Source organism: Gorilla gorilla, chromosome 11 (assembly GCF_029281585.2).
Source record: "Gorilla gorilla gorilla isolate KB3781 chromosome 11, NHGRI_mGorGor1-v2.1_pri, whole genome shotgun sequence".
Classification (NCBI taxonomy): Eukaryota; Metazoa; Chordata; class Mammalia; order Primates; family Hominidae; genus Gorilla; species Gorilla gorilla.
Window position 1 is genome coordinate 63,998,220 of NC_073235.2, and position 17,083 is coordinate 64,015,302.

The window sequence follows — 17,083 nt, forward strand, 5'->3', positions numbered from 1 at the left end:
AAGGCCCCTTTTAGGAGTTAGAGGGACACTTGGATGACATAAGGAGGAAGCCATGAGATTATCTGGGAAAAGAGTAATTTCTAGGCAGAGAAAATAATATGTGGAAAAGCCTCGAGGCAAGAGTATGCTTGTCATATTTGAGGAACAGCCAGAAGAAGGCTACAATTATAAGAAGAAGGCTTCTTCTAATGGGATTTGTAGCTAATGAGATTGGGTTGTTTCTAGGGATCAGATTATATACAGTTTTACAAATCATGGTAAGAAACTCTTGTTTTATTTTAATGTAATGGAAGTCACTGGAGGGTTTTGAACAGGAAAGTGACATCGTATGATATGCATTTTAACAAGATTATTTGAGCTACTGTCTGGAGAGCTGACTGAGTTAGAGTAGAAGTAGAAAGATGGGCTAGCAGGGAATTGTAGTAGTCCGGGAAAGATGATGGTGGCTTAGAATAGGGTATTAGCTGTGGGTCATGACAGTGGTTGAATTCAGGATATATTTTGAAGCTAGAACAGACAGGATTTTTTGTGTGTGTGTGGTGTGCGAGGGAAAGAGAGGGCTGAATTCCAAAAATGGCAGAATTACCATAAGACAGGCAACATATACTTGAGACAGAGGAGATCAGTATATAAGCAAGTTTTCAGGGCTCCTAGTTGGTTCCTAGAGTTGGGCTTTAAAACCACTGTTGTATCCAGAACAACAAGGAGCTGATTTTATACTTCTCTGTGTTGTCTGGGTGTATAGCAGCTGATTCGGTTTCCTGAGTTTTCTTTCTTCCCCATGTATTTGTATAGTAAATCTGTATCACTTCAGCGTACCTATATTCCCTGCAGTGCAAAAGACCCTAACTAATATAGTTTTGCTGAGTACTTCCCAGGTTCGCATATATATTATTGATGTTATAATGCTTAATCCAAAGCCTTGGTAGAATTATCAAGTATTAGACTTTAATCTCTAAAATCTCTGGTAACTCTGTTTAATCTTAATGTCTCAGGTCTTAATAATAGTTTTACAAAGCAAATTTAAAAGTGTTTGGAATTAAAAAATACCTTAATGGAGGCATGTCATGACCCTTTAAAAATTATTTAGTTATTTGAATAGTAATATGATTCAATACCCTGACAACAGGATAACCTCCTTTAGAACAAGAAATGTGTTTGTTCTCAGATACATCATTAGTGCCTTGCTTGTTATCTGACAAGCAGTAGATTTTTAATAGATCTTAAGGAATGAATAAATTGATGTATGCTAACACTTTATATATACTTTTTGTATAGAGAGCCTATCACCTTTTTTCCCTTGTTACCCTGACAGGTTTAGTGGGCTGGCACAGAACTCCTTACATTCAATGTAGTCGTTGAATTAAAGGAGATATAACCACAGAGGGTAGATTTCAATTTGTAGGAGTTAAGCCAGAAATTTATTTGGGTTTAAAATGTAGATGTCATTTGTTTACTTGAAAAAGCCCCAATTTTGTGTGTTACGTAAAAATAAGTACAACTAGAATAACAAGAGGTTAGGTTTTGTAACATCTGTGTACAAATTATTATTAGCATTGCTAATCCAAGATCTTAATCACTGGCATGATACCTGTATCACCACCAGATGCGAGCTTTCTGAACCTAACAGTAAATAAATGATTTAGAATAACTTTAGTATAATTTTTAAAGGAAACAAAAATGTAAACATTTTTTCCCCAAAGCTAGCTCATTGGTCCAAAGCCAGCCCATTTATAAATGAATATTTTAAAAATGTGCCATTGTGTTTCTAAATTTCAGTTTTCCTTTCATATAAAACAAAAATAGACATCCATGAATAGGAGTTGTTATGAAAACAGAATTTTAGTGGATGTACCAACGTAATTAGAAAAAAATACAGAAAGATTTTCAAACAAACTCATTCCTCAAGACAAGAAACTAACTTTTGTTAACAATGGAAAGCTACCACCAGCCACATCTGTCAATGAAATGTTTTGTAGACAGGCTTGGAATAAGATATTTTAGTGGCCAAAGCCATAATTACTTTTGCAGCAACCTAACAGGTTTGAAGACTCAAATGGACTTATATACGTATAGTGAGTTAAGAATATAGAAACTGCTATGCGGAGTTAGTCCACAGTTTTTCTGACCCAGTATTTAGTTTCTGCTAGTTAGAACCAAGGAGCATATTGGAGGAGGCAGACATTTCTCTCCCTCATATCAATCAAACTAAATCATTATAAATTTCCCTAAGACTTTATGATTCTATCATATTTCACTTTAAATAATTTTGAAGATATTTATATCATCAGTTTGTACGTTCTTGGAAGGAATGAATCCCATGTATTTACTACTTCTTACTATTGTAATCCTTTCTTTAAAAAAATTAATTATTCATTGTTGCCATGAAAGTCAGGGTCCAGACTATCTTATACTTTGCCCTCTCTTCAAGTCTTGGCAGTAAGTTTATTTTAATTTTTAATTTTTTAATAGACAGGGTCTTGGTCTGCTGCCCAGGCTGGAATGCAGTAGCACAATCATGCTCAATGCAGCCTGGAACTCCTGGGCTCAAGTGATCCTCCTGCCTCAGCCTCCTAAGTAAAAAAAATTAAAAACAATTTTTTTTAGAGATAGGGTCTTACTGTGTTGACCAGGCTGGCCTTGAACTCCTCATCTCAAGCGACCCTCTCACCTTGACCTCCTAAAGTGTTGGGATTACAGGTGTGAGCCACCACGTCAAGCCTTGAGAATAAGTTTAATACTTTGTACTAACTTTGAAAGCCTTTGTAAAACTGATTACCAATTTCCTTACCTACTTATCACGAGGAAAGTTGGCATTACTAATTTGTTACCATTTGAACATGATCATTGAATATATATATATAAATATATGAATAAATAAATAAAATATATGATATATATAGTGGCCAAATACATATAACATAAAATTCACCATTTTAATAATGTTAAAGTACCCAATTCAGTTACATTTAGTACATTCACAATGTTGTGCAACCATCTCTAAGGTCCAGAACATCTTCATTATTCCCAAAGGAAACCCCATACCTGTTAAGTATTAACTTCTCATTTCTCTCTCTCCACAAACCCTGGCAACCATTAGCCTGCTATCTGTATTTGTGGATTTGCCTATTCTGGATCTTTCATGTACATGATATTATATAATACATGGCCTTTTGTGTCTGGCTTCTTTCACTTAGCAAATTGTTTTCAGGTTCATTCATGTTGTACCATGTGTCAGTATTTCATTCCTTTTTATGGCTGAGTAATATTGCATTGTATGGATGTATCACATTTTATTTATCCATTCTTTTGCTGATGGACATTTGGGTTGTTTCCACCTTTTGGCTATTGTGAATAGTGCTGCTATGAACATTTGTGCATGAGATTTTTTTTTGAACACCAATTTTCAGTTTATTTGGGCATATATCTAGGAGTGAAATTGTGGGGTTCATATGGTAATTCTATGTTTAACTTTTTGAGGAACCACACAAAATTGTTTTCTACAGTATGGACACCACTTTACATTTTCACAGTAATGCATGAGGTTTCTTTCCACTTTCACACATCCTTGTCAACACTTACATTTTTTTCTTTAAAAAAATTTTTTTGTAGCCATCCTAATGTTTTTGAAGTATTATCTTACTGCAGCTTTGATTTACATTTCTCTAATGACTAACAGGGTTGAGCATCTTTTCATGTGTTTGTTGGTCATTTGTATATTTTCTTTGAAGAAATGTCTATCCAAGTCCTTTGCCCATTTTGTAATTGAGTTTTGTGTCTTATTGTTGTTGAGTTTTAAGAGTTCTTTAAATATTCTGGGTGTTAGACTCTTATCAGATATATGATTTTCAAATATTTTCTCCCATTCCGTGAGTTGTCTTTCCACTCTGTTGATAATGTCCTTTAATACACACACATTTAAAATTTTTATAAAGTCCAATTTATCTATTATTTCTTTAGTTTCTTGTGTTTTTGGTGTCATATCTAAGAATCTATTGCCAAATTCAAGACCATGAAGATTTGTCCTTATGTTTTCTTCTAAGAGTTTGTAATTTTAGCTCCTATATTTAGGTCTTTGATACATTTTGAGTTAATTTTTGTATATGGTGTGAGGTTAGGTTCCAACATTGTTCTTTTGCATGTGGGTATCTAATTGTCTCAGCACCATTTGTTGAAGAGACTACACTTTCCCCATTGAGTGGTTCTGGTACCCTTGTCAAAAATCGGTTGACCATAGATACATGGGTTTATCTATGCACCCATCAATTCAATTTCATTGATGTGTATGTCTGTTTTCCTACCTGTACCACTGTTTTGATTATGGTAATTTCATAGTTTTGAAATCAGGAAACTTGAGTCCCCCAACTTTCTTTTTCTTTTTCAAGATTGTTTTGGCTCTTTGGGGTTCCTTGGGATTTCATATAAATTTGGGAAGAGCTTTTCCATTTCTGCAGTAAAGGCTGTTGGGATTTTGATAGGGATCACATTGAACCTGTAGATTATTTTAGGGGAGTATTGTCATCTTAATAATATTAAATCTTCCAATTCACAAACACAGAATGCCTTTTCTTTTCTTTCTTTATTTTATTTTATTTTTTGAGATGGAGTTTCACTCTTGTCACCCAGGCTGGAGTGCAATAGTGTGATCTTGGCTCACTGCAACCTCTGCCTCCTGGGTTCAAGTGATTCTCTTGTCTCAGCCTCCTGAGTAGCTGGGATTACAGATGCCCACCACCACACTCAGCTAATTTTTGTATTTTTAGTAGAGACGGGGTTTCACCATGTTGGCCAGGCTGGTCTCGAGCTCTTGACCTCAGGTGATCCACTCGCCTTGGCCTCCCAAAGTGCTGGGATTGCAGGCGTGAGCCCAGAATGCCTTTTCTTCTGCTGTATAGAGGTATAATTAACAAATAAAAAAAAGATGTACAGTGTGATGTTTTGGTGTGTGTATACATTGTGAAATGTTTACTGCAATTAAACTAATCAACATCTTTATTTCACATAGTTGCCCTCTTTTTTTGTGAGACTTAAAGTCTACTTTCTTAGCAAACTTCAAGTATGCAACACATGATTATTAACCATGGTCACCATGCCTTACATTAGTTTCTAGAACTTACTCATCCTAACTGAAACTTAGTACCCCTTGACCAACATCTCCCCATTTCTCCCACCCTTAGTGGCAACCACAATTCCACTCTCTGCTTCTATAAGTTTGACATTTTTAGATTCCACATATAAGTGAGCTCATGCAGTGTCTGTTTTTCTGTGCTTAGCTTATTTTATTTAGCATAATATCCTACAGGTTCATGTTACAAATGACAGAATTTCCTTCTTTTCTTTTTTTTTTGTTGTAGCAACACATTTTAATGAGCAGTGTTTTTATTCAAGCTATATAAAGACATTTATACATAAGTACATACATTCATTTAAAATATATATAAAGTTCATTTAGAACAGGCAATTTGTTTGCTTATGATCTACATTCACAGAGGGGGGAAAAAGTACATTTATTAAAAACAGGTACCACACATCTATATTCACCAAATTGCGTTGGTTTAAAAAAGTATTAACTTGACATACATTGCATCCATGTTTATTGTGCTACTTGCGCAAAGGAATAAAATTGTTTACTGAATTATGTTTAGCTCTTTATTCATTTAACAAGTTCATTTAAATAAGTTCAATATTCCATAAATGACAAGCAGCTTAAATACAAGTTTGACAACTATCATTAAAAAAGTAATAAAATCAAAGTCAGTGAAATTTTCAACAAGGCAGCGTAACATTCATCACTAACCTGACTAAAAGGCCGCACTCGCACTGCTACTTTCACACTGTCAACACTTGGCGTAGGCATTTTCACCAATTTCTCATTATCTGTATTATTTGGTAGAAAAATAAATGCAGAAAGCACACTGCATATGCTTCACATTAAAATATTAAAAGCTTAGCCCACGAAAGCAGTTCATTTCTAGGTGATCAATTATTAATAGTTCATTCATTACACACTATCAATTACCTGTTATAAATTATTTTACAACACTTATTTATTGATGAGTGTTAGAGCCTACATCAAGTACCATTGCTTAATTGCACACAGTTGTACTGTAGAGAACAGGGCGTGTGTTGTTTTTCTCCTTTTCTACATCTACTCACTCTCTCCCAACCTCAATAATCTGTGCCTGAGGTCCTGTGAGAATTTGCCAGTTTTAAAACCTGAATATTAAGGGATTTCTGTGGTTCAGTAGCAAGCTCCTTCACAACAATACTATAAAAATTTGTTCAGACATCTCATCCTATCAATATTAGGCACATACAAGATGCACTCAATATCCATAAACAGATTTATTTTACATTTCCTTTTGTCAAACCCTTTGATAAGGTTGCAAGTGAGCAGTGAACCGGTCAATCTAACCTGGATTATTCTTTGACTAATTAAGACTTTAAAGAGCCTTTAAGCTTGCCGAGTAAGAGATGCCAACATCATAGTTAACCAATACTTGGATTATTCATTTGAGGTAGATTACACAAAATTTGTGAAACTACAAAGATGGCAAAATTACATGCCCATAATTCAATTTTAACATAGTAACAGCCAAAAACAAAAAAATACATTTTATGATTAGAAATCTGAATCACAGAATCAAAGTGCATAAATTATAAAATAGTAAGTGTAAAAAGAAATATCAATACTTCAATCATCCCCATTTTAAGACTGGTCTAGTATTTTAATTATAGAGAAAATGAGACCAATGAGCATATAAAACTATTTAAACAGATATCCCCTCCCTTTCAAAAATCCAAGACACAAACGACTGTGAAGTATACATTTCATTTAACATTCCATTAATAAGCCATATTTACATATATAAACGTATGAAGTCTTAATACAAAATAGAAAAATTGCCTGGACTGAAACAATCACTCCATATGGAGTTACTTTACTTATTGAAGACCTTCTGTTTACATAAAAATGTACAATAATTTATATAAATTATTTTCTTCCAAACTAGATATTTAATAATCCACACTATTCTGATGACTTTACAAATAGGTGTACATTAAAAACTTCCCAAGAAATTACAGCATTTTTCTGCGTAAAATTTGCTTTGGATAGGAAGACAGTTTCTTTCTGTTCCTTCCAAGACCTGTTCCTTTCACTTCTGTAGTTTTTCTTGGTTTGCTCTTGACTCTGTCAACTGGGCTAGCCAAGGGGGAAATCAGCCGAATTTCTACGGCAGGAGGTGACCAAGCACTTTCTTTTTTTATGTTTTTTCCTTGTTTTGTTTTTGACGTCCTGATTAGTTTCGCTTTTGGCTTTCCCACAGTTTCTACTGATTGTGCATCATCTTTCAGTTCATCTTCAAGCTTGTTCTTATTGGATGTGTTTTTTTGTCTGCTCCTTAAAGCAGGAGGTGAGATGACAAACTGAGAAGATAAATCCGAAACTAATTCTTTCAGCTGTGCAGGAACCTCTATTTTTTTAGCTTTTGCTTTCCTTGGAACTTCTGCCGCTGGAGAAAATAAAGGCTCATTGTTTGGTTCAGAAAGGTCCGGCAACAAGATGGCCTTGCTAGACTGAGTCCTGGTGCTGCGGGATGATTTAGTGAAGGAAGCTGTGGCGAGCAATCTTTCTTCCTGCTCATTTGTTTCCTTATGTGTCATTTCATCTGTGCGTTCTTCTGATACTGAGTGCAATGAACGTTTTTGACTTTGACTTTCAGTCTTTTTTGTAAGTTTTTTCTTAGAGCTCATCACCATCGAAAGTTCCTCGTTTGGCACTAAAATGGATTTTCCTAAAGCTGGTTTTCCAACATCAACATTTTCACTTTTAGCTGGGGTATTTCTTGTAGATCTCCTTTTAATGCTGGGAGCCTCTTTCTTCTTGGGGCTTCTCTCTTCCTTAACAGCCTTAGATCCTACATCTTCAGATGGATTGATTTTTCTTGGTCTACCACGTTTTCTAGGTATGGCAGACATATCAAATTCTGCTTGAAGAGTCAACTGAGATCACTCAAGGTTGGAGTCTTCTCTCACATCTGATGGACTAACTTCTCTCCCTCTGACCCTTCTAATATGTTTAATAGGCAGCTGCTTGTCACTGGATTTATCATCTTGCTTATTTCCTGTATTTTCAGAAGCATCTAAATGAGCACTTCTCAATTTTCTGATCATTCTGCTAGGACTTGTTACCGTACTAACTTTTAGATCATTTATAATTTCAACACTTTCCTGATTTTCTACAGATCTTTTAATTCTTCTAGGAGTCCTTTTTGTAACAGATGAAACCTTAACTTCTTTTTTAGTAGTTTCTTCAACTGCTGGTTCCAATAGCTGAGATGATTTTAATCTTTTTGATTCCCTACCTGTAGTGATCTGTAATTCTTGTTCCACAGAACTGGTGTTTTCTAGTATGTCCTGATTAACTTCTTTCTTTCTCCTTCCTCTCCTAGGCGTAACAGAATTTTAAGGTATTTGCTGGTTCTGAGGTAGTCCTCTGACATCAGAATAGATGTTTTCAGAAGCTTCAGAAATTTCTTTTGCCTTCCTAGTTTTCTTCCTGACTGACTGCCCTGGCATCTTAGGAGTAGCAACATCTGCTGATGCTTCCTGTTGTGCTGATTTGACATTCACGTTTTGGATACGTTGACCTCTCGTACGAGTTTTGGAGGAAACCATGTCATCAACCTGGCTGACATTCATAGTCATCGTGCTTGTTTCCTGAGCAGTCTTAAATGCAGATTTGACTAATTTAGTGGGACACATTATGTTTTGGCTCACTAAAGGTATTGTTTCATGAATGGACTGTTCCATTGTATCTGAAGTAATTTCTTTACTTCTTGTGTCTTTAATTACATCTAGTAAATTTTCTGCAATTGCTACTTTAATAGGTTCAGGCACATATGGTAAAGTCTCTACTTTTTGGGACTTTTGGTCACTAGTTACAGCAGATGGCAAATTTGCAACTTGTCCATGATTATCATTTTCCCCACTGCATACAAGTTTTTCTTCAGTTGCTGTGTTAGCTGCTTTAGGTAACACATCAGATGATGCGAAATCACCTGGCTCAACTTCTCCTTCTTCACCTTCCAATATCAAGGTAAAGTTGCTTTGAGCCACAAAAAGTTCCCCATCTACTTCAGCAATGTCACATTCAGCAGTGTCTTTATTATCAGCTAAGTCACAAAACTGTTGGTCAATAGTATCAAAATTGTACTGAAGCTTAAGTGTTCCAGAGGGATATAACTCATTAAATGAAAGATTCCTAGCCTCTTCTCCTGAATCTTGAGCTTCAAGCTTTTCCTGTTCAATCACATGAATTTCTTGAGTATCAGGAGGGCTGTCAGAAATTGGAAGCTTTTCTTCTGGTAAGTCAACACTTTCTTTTAGTACACCAACTTCTACTTCATGATCTTCTTTTAAGTTCAGTGCTACTTCCTGGTTAAGCCTGCGCTCAGAGACAATAGGACCTTCAGAGATAGTGAGCGAGGAGTTTCCACCATCACCAAGGACATCAGCCATAGATTTATTGTCATTTGCTCTAATTGCAGAGGTGTAGGTTTCAACAGATGTTAATCCTTCGTCCAACACTGGTACCTTGGACTTCTGGGTGAAGATTTTCCCTTCATAGACTGATGGTGCACAAAGAGAAGCTTCAGTTCCTTGAACCGGGCTTAAGTGATTCAATTCTGAAAATGCCTCTGCTGCAACTAAGAGATCCTTTGTTTCTGCATCTTCTAAATTGCCCATTTGTTTCTGTAGGTCTGAAGGAGTTACTTCTGATGCAAATACATCTTTATCTCCATCCTTTTCAGTTTGTTCAGTTACATTAGTAGTTAGTGCAGTGGAAGAGCTTTTGGGCTTAGAGGCCGTGAAAACAGTCTCTTCAAGGTCTTCCGGTGACGGTGCATCCTGATACTCTAAGGTAGTCTCATCGGATGTGATTGAAACACTGCTGTTTCCTTTGCTCACATTCAGTTTCTCTAAACTTTGTGACCCCACATCCATTTCTTGATGCTCCTTTTCAGGGCTGTTCAGGAAAAAAGATGTGGTCCTATCTTTGCTCTTCAGCCATTCAGTTTCCACTGGAACTGCACATTTTTTAGGTGTAGTAAATACTTCTAATTTGCTATCATCTGCAGCCCCAGGAATCCATTTTGGGTGGACATCTTCTTCCACAAATGAAATTCTAGTTTCTTTAAGTCATTGAGGAGACCTTCCAGGTGATGGAGAGGGAGATGCTAAAGGTGTTGATCGAAGAGTAGAACTCAGGATGGACTGACGAGTGAACTCAGAAAATCCAGAAGTAGTAACTGACATGGCCAAACTTTTAGCTTTCTTAACTACAAGAGGAGTTTCAAGCAAATGTAATTCTGAAGCCCTGGAGATGGCCTGAGGCGATCCTTTTAATTGTGAACTTGAGGGCAGTGAACGGGATACTAGGTACAAAGGAGATTTCATGGAGCTTTGCTGAATAAACTCCGAACACTGAGAAGGCCGGGGGACAGGCTGAACAACCAAATCTAGCAGTCTAGAAATTTTTGTGATGCTTTTGAAATTGGTGTTCCAAAAAATGCCTCAAGCAGCTCTGGAGTTGGGAGCGAATACACTATAGGAGATGGTTCTTCTATTTTAGAACTATTGAAAGGTGTGGTGCTATTTATAGGTTCTTTGCTTGCCCAAACTTCTCCAATTTTAGATAACACATTGTTGATGAAAACAGATCTTGTCAACACAGTTCCTGTTACAACTTGCTTTGGAACTGCTGATAATGGTTTGGGTCTAGAAACTAATCGAAAAACTGATGATGTTGACAGATGATAAGGCTTAGCTCGTTCAAAGGCTAATTTTCGATGGACTCTAGGAAGGATTTTTCCATACTGGTCTAATATAGAATTTCGAGCCAGTGATCTCTCCCGCAAACGAGGATCACGATCATTCATAACATTAATCTTCAGAGTTTGGTTCAGCTTCAAGGCAGGCACATAATTGGCATGCTGTAAATGGTGCACTAAAAGGAATTCATGATTCTGAACGCTGGCACTGGACTGCAAAAATTTCACTAAACATTCCTGCTCAGTGTCTGTAAATGGTAACTTCAGTAAATCTTCCATCAAGCCCATTTCCTGACAGACTTCATACATGTGCTTCAGTAACTCCTCTATATTCAACCTATTGCAATGTTGCCGCAAAAAATTCCAGGCTTCAACCGTGCACCTACTAAAAAGCAAAACAGTGAGGTGAAGGATAACATCGCTACCACTGGACACTGTTGGCTTCATTGTCTGAATATATCTGAGGGCTTGTCTGTGCTCGCCCTGACTCATGAATGCCTGAATAATCTTTGAATGTTGCCATGACAAAGGTTTTGCAGTAGCTGGATGAAACAAAAGATCCAAACCACTCTCATAGTCATTATGATCTATCAACCAAAACCCCTGAATAAGTTTAACTTGGCCCCAAGAAATGGCAAATACAGTTGGGAAAGATTCAATGGGAATGTCTGTTTTGTTGGGAAAGGAATACATAATATCAAGTAGCAAATAAATGGTAATAGAGTGTTTGGCTGCTTCAGTAATGTCGTCTAATAGGTACATATCAAGTACTGCATGCAGACTAGCAGGAGGATATTTTCCTGTGCCTCCTTCATCTCGTTTCCACAACTTCTCAATTCGCTCTCCTAACTGAGAAACCAGTCCATCAATCATCAAGCAATCGGGATTCCACTTCCCTCTTGATAAACGCTCAAACTTCTGTCGACGACTGGTGTAGTAGTTCTGAATTACAGGGTAGTTGTAGCATAACCTTGACAACTGCACAGAATCATCTATGCCTTCTGGTAAAAGCCCAGAATGAGAGAACCAAAGAACCACTTGTGCATACTGACAGATGAGGTGGGAAACCACAAACTTATTGCCTAAGTCTATCAGTCCTCTCTCAGTGATCTCTCGGGCTTCTGATGCAAAACAGCTCAAGACTATATTAAGATTGCTAAGAAGCAAATAGCATTGCTGGATAGACTGTATAGTTTGTAGATCCATGAAATGACACGAACCATCAAATAATGGCACACATAGTCTGTCAAATTCCTCTTTTGTGAGAACCACTTTATTCCACGTCCATTCAAGAACAAAGCGCAAATTAGTGGCAGAATTTGGTTGTTCTTCTGTTATCCATCTTCGGATATAACCAGTCAAAAGTCCCAGGGAACTAGTCTGAATTGCTGCTGACAATATAGCTTCTAACTGTTCTTCTTGGCTTAAACTGGAAGGCTGAACATCAACAAATCTTGGGGAAAGAAGGCCAGCTACAAGACATCGATTATAACCATCAGGAATGAGTTCATTGAGTGATGGACCTGATTTCTTTAAAAAAGTCAAAGTCTCCTTCTGAAAGCCAGTACAAGTTAAATGAACAACTCCCGAGTTTAACAAACAAGTGGCATCAAAATTATAAGTGCTTGGGTTAAAAAACTGCTTGGGAGGTGGATATGAAGGAGGGACTCCTCTATTTAAACTTCTCTCATGTACTAATATATCCAAGATGCCATGTGGAGAAGTCCTACTTACAACAGACTCCAATGACCACAGTGCAAAATAAGAGCAATTATGTAGATATTCTCCTGACCTTAACGAATCTGGCATTTGTGCATGATACCAACAATTTATATCAAAAAGCCCCAAATATACAGAAGGCTTTCCCTGTCCATACATATTCACCTGCCAGGTAAAGACTGAAACACTAGTGTCAGGCGATAGAGCTTCATTCACTCCTTCCTCCCTGTCACCACGAGATCGAAATTTCTCTATACTCTGGCATCCCAACAATTTGGTATTACTCATCTGTCCCCTCAAAGGGAACATGCCACCTGTCAGGTCCAGGGTGTATTTTTCTTCACAGTATTCTAACCCCTCATATAAGATTTGTCCTGATGCCAAACACTTTCTATTACCAAAGGCCAGCTGCAGCAGATGCAAACTCAAAACATCCCCTTCACTATCTTGTGTAGACTGAACAGCCCACAAGTAACAGCAATTCCGAGGATCATTCTCAGGTTCTTGAAAAGTGACAGCATATACAGGAACTTGTCCACTTTCCAATTGTATGTAATATTCTCTTTTCATGCTTTTCATGTTCCAAAGTGCTAGATAGCCATCAGAAAAACCTGCAGCAAGCTGATTTGTCCTGCTTATGTAACTAAGAGTTGAAACGGCTGTTCCTGTTGGACTTACTAACTGGAAACACAGATGGCGCCCTTCTCTCATCACACTTTCTCTAATGTGTGGTACTTCAGCTGGGATACCAGTTAGAACTTCAAGATCTGATGCTTCAACTTCATTTTGATTGCATGACAAGTCATCCAAACATAGGTCAATAAGAAGGATCTGTCCAACATCAGTGACCACAGCTGCCACTCCAAAAAGCCATCGCAGACTTGGATGTAAATGCTGAGTGCTTGCACTGGCTCCTCCATGATTAATTATAGGTTCAATAGCTGTTACCCTTCCAGGAAGAACAACTGCTTTAACTACTTTTGATATTCCAAGGTCATAAAGACAGAGAACACTCCCTTCTGTTTCTTCCAATCCTATTAATAATCCAGTTCTCTTCTGCCAAGAGAATTCTTTCACAGCTAAAACTACAGGAGGCTGTTCATTGACTCCACTGAATCTGTAAGCAGACAATCGCTCTCCTGTTATAGAGTTTACTATCTCAAGTTGTGGACCACAAGCCAAGCAAGCAAGTCCATTTTTCCCCGCAGCAAACTTTCCACGAAGCACAGATTCTAATGTTATTTCGTCTTCTCCAAGGGCTTGAAGAGTCACTTCTGGAAATGGCAGGAGACCACTAGTCACTTGAGCTCTTAAGTCTCGCATACTTCCACAGCGCCGCTCCGCCGCCATGTGCCACCGCTCCTCCGGTCCGAGATTATGTAACGAAGCCCGGCGCCCGCGAGCCTGCCGTACCCGCCACCGCCAGCGCTCGCCCCCTCGAGCCCCATCCGTTGGCCCCGCGCACGCCCGGCCTAGGCCCGGCGCTCGCGGGGCAGAAGCCCCGCCGCCGCCGCCGCCGCGGGCCCAGGCCGCGCCTCCTTCTTTTCAAAGTCTGAATGATATTTCTTTTTTTTTTTTTGAGACAGAGTCTCGCTCTGTCGCCCAGGCTGGAGTGCAGCGGCGCGATTTCTGCTCACTGCAAGCTCCGCCTCCTGGGTTCACGCCAATCTCCTGCCTCAGCCTCCCGAGTAGCTGGGACTACAGGCGCCCGCCACCACGCCCGGCTAATTTTTTGTATTTTTAGTAGAGACGGGGTTTCACCATGTTAGCCAGGATGGTCTCAATCTCCTGACCTCGTGATCCGCTCGTCTCGGCCTCCCAAAGTGCTGGGATTCAGGCGTGAGCCACCGCGCCCGGCCAGGAACTTTTATATATAGCTAGTGGGAGTGTAAAGTGGCACATTCCTTGTGGAAAAAACTTTTAAATTCAAATTGTACACATGGTCTATACCTAGCTATTTCATGTAGGTGTAGGTTTTAGATAAACTGTTAAGCACATCAGCATACATGAACAAAAATACTTGTAGTAACATTGTGATAGCAAAAAAACTGAAAATAAGTCAGTTGTCATTTGACCAGAGAATGGATTAAGAAACTACATTGTCACACAGCAAGAATGAGTATAACATAGCTTCACATAATAATATAGATGGATCTTAGAAATAATGTTGAGTAAAGAAATCAAAACAGTATATTTCTATAATGCTTTTAAAAAAGGGAAAACTAAAGATTACATGGCTTAGTGATCCACATATATGTGGAAAAAACTTTTTTTTTTGTAAGCAAGGGAGTGGTACTATTCAGGATAGTGGTAACTGAGGGAGGCAGGGATGGGATCAAAGAGGTAACACAGTTTTAATGCTACTGGTAATGTTCTCATTCATAAAATAACAGGTGGATTAGTATATTTTGGGTATGTATTAATTATTTTAAAATTTTAAATAGAATTTATGAAAGATTTCTGGCAAATGCTGGATTGCATTCTTCTATATGAATATTTATTCACCAGTAAGGATGAAAAATGATATTCTTACCTTTAGATTATTTTGTTTGATGTTGAAAATAGTTTAATAGCAAAACAGTTGAGATGGTGTTTTTGTGTTTTTTTTTTTTTTCTGGAGATGGAGTCTTGCTCTGTCACACAGGCTGGAGTGCAGTAAGGTGATCTCAGCTCACTGCAATCTCTGCCCCCGGGTTCAACCGATTCTCCTGCCTCAGCCTCCCTAGTAACTGGAATTACAGGGCCCGCCACCATACCTGGCTAATTTCCATATTTAGTAGATACAGGGGTTTCACAGTGTTGGCCAGGCTGGTCTTGATTTCCTGACCTCAAGTGATATGCCCGCCTGGGCCTCCCAAAGTGCTGGGATTACAGGAGTGAGTCACCGCACCCCGCCAAGATCGTGCTATTTTTAATAGATCTTTCCATAGGAGAAAAAATGGTGTTAATTCTGTTTCTTCATTTGGATAGCCTAATGTACCTTTCCTAATTCCTTTTCTCCGTGGCAGCTAAAATGGCATAATCTCTGAGAGGATACACCTGATTTAAATATCTCAGTGGTGTTGAAGTAAGCCTTGGTATAGATTTTATTTCATTTGATATAGTACCTTAGAATTCATTAGGATGAAATTTATTCTGGAAGTAAAGTGAGAGTAACTATATATTTTAGAGTTTTATTACTATTTTTAAATGATTTACTAGTCTGTTTTCACATTACTATAATGAAACACCTGAGACTGGGTCATTTATAAAGAAACACCTGAGACTAGGTAATTTATAAAGAAAAGAGGTTTAATTGACTCACGGTTCCTCAGGCTGTACAGGAAGCATGGCGGCTTCTGGGGAGGCCTCAGAAAAGTTTTACTCATGACAGAAGGCAAAGCAGGAGCAGGCGTCTTACATGGCAGGAGCAGGACTGAAAGAGAGCGGGGTGGTGCCACACACTTTAAACCAACCAGATCTTGTGAGAACTCACTCGCTATTGCGTCACAATACCAAGGGGGGGAAATCTGCCCCCATGGTCCAATCGCTTCCCACCAGGCCCCACCTCCAACACTGGGGACTACAATTCTTCAAGAGATTTGGGCGGCGATGCAGATCCAAACCACATCGTTAGACTTAGCTGATATTTTAGAAATGTGTAGTTTTACCAATTGTATGGAAATAATTCCAAAATAATGTGATGAATTTTGTTTCTTTTTCTATAGTACACGTTCTCAGCGGCATTACAAAAATCTTCTTCAGAAATGACCTAGGTGCCATATACAAACTTTTAAAATCCTATTTGTCGATTTCATATAAGGCACAGTTCAGGGAAGCAGCCACCAAATTTTCGTATGATGCTAGTTCATAACTAGATGTGGATAAAATATTATCACAAAATATGAGCCAAAACTGTTCCTAAGGATCTCTACCAGAGATAGTTTAGATTTCATAGTGGCTGCCAATTTCTAATTGGGTGAGGGCACTGCCTTTAGGCAAAATTGCTAAGCAAGCAAAATATGTCTTTAGTGTTTCATTAGTCTTACCCCACCCATCCATCTTTAAACTTTATTTACAATTTGTATTAGTTTCTTTCTTCTTCTTCTTCTTTTTTCTTTTTCTTTTTCTTTTGAGACAGAGCCTCGCTCTGTTGCCCAGGCTGGAGTGCTGTGGCGTGTTGTCAGCTCTCTGCAACCTCGGCCTCCTGGGTTCAAGCGATTCTTCTGCCTCAGCCTCCCAAGTAGCTGGGATTACAGGCGTGTGCCACCACACCTGGCGAATTTTTGTATTTTTAGTAGAGACGGGGTTTCACTATATTGGCCAGGCTGGTCTTGAACTCCTGACCTCAAGTGATCCACCTGCCTCAACCTCCGAAAGTGCTAGGATTACAGGCATGAGCCACCAGGCACGGCTGAGTTTCTGGCTTTTCCTTCCAGGCGTTTTTTTTTTTTTTTTTTTTTTTGCAAGCTGGGCAAACATACGTGCACACACACACATTCTTGCATCTCCTTTATCACAAAAAGGGTAGCATGTTTTCTGTCTTGCTT

At 38.4% G+C, this 17,083-nt stretch overlaps 1 protein-coding gene and 1 long non-coding RNA gene across 2 annotated transcripts; both read right to left on the bottom strand.

The window, feature by feature from the left end:
- Window positions 1-5,635: 5,635 nt before the first annotated feature.
- Window positions 5,636-13,904, bottom strand: LOC101139146 (protein ELYS-like). The gene is given in 2 exon segments (XM_055379099.2): window positions 5,636-10,538; window positions 10,541-13,904. Coding segments are annotated over 2 exon segments (6,822 nt in total). The 3' UTR covers window positions 5,636-7,080.
- LOC129531890 (uncharacterized) lies at window positions 5,636-15,998 on the bottom strand. The gene is made up of 2 exons (XR_008677332.2): window positions 15,859-15,998; window positions 5,636-5,877 (listed from the first exon to the last, which is right to left on the bottom strand). It is a non-coding gene; the product is annotated as an uncharacterized lncRNA (long non-coding RNA).
- Window positions 15,999-17,083: the final 1,085 nt, after the last annotated feature.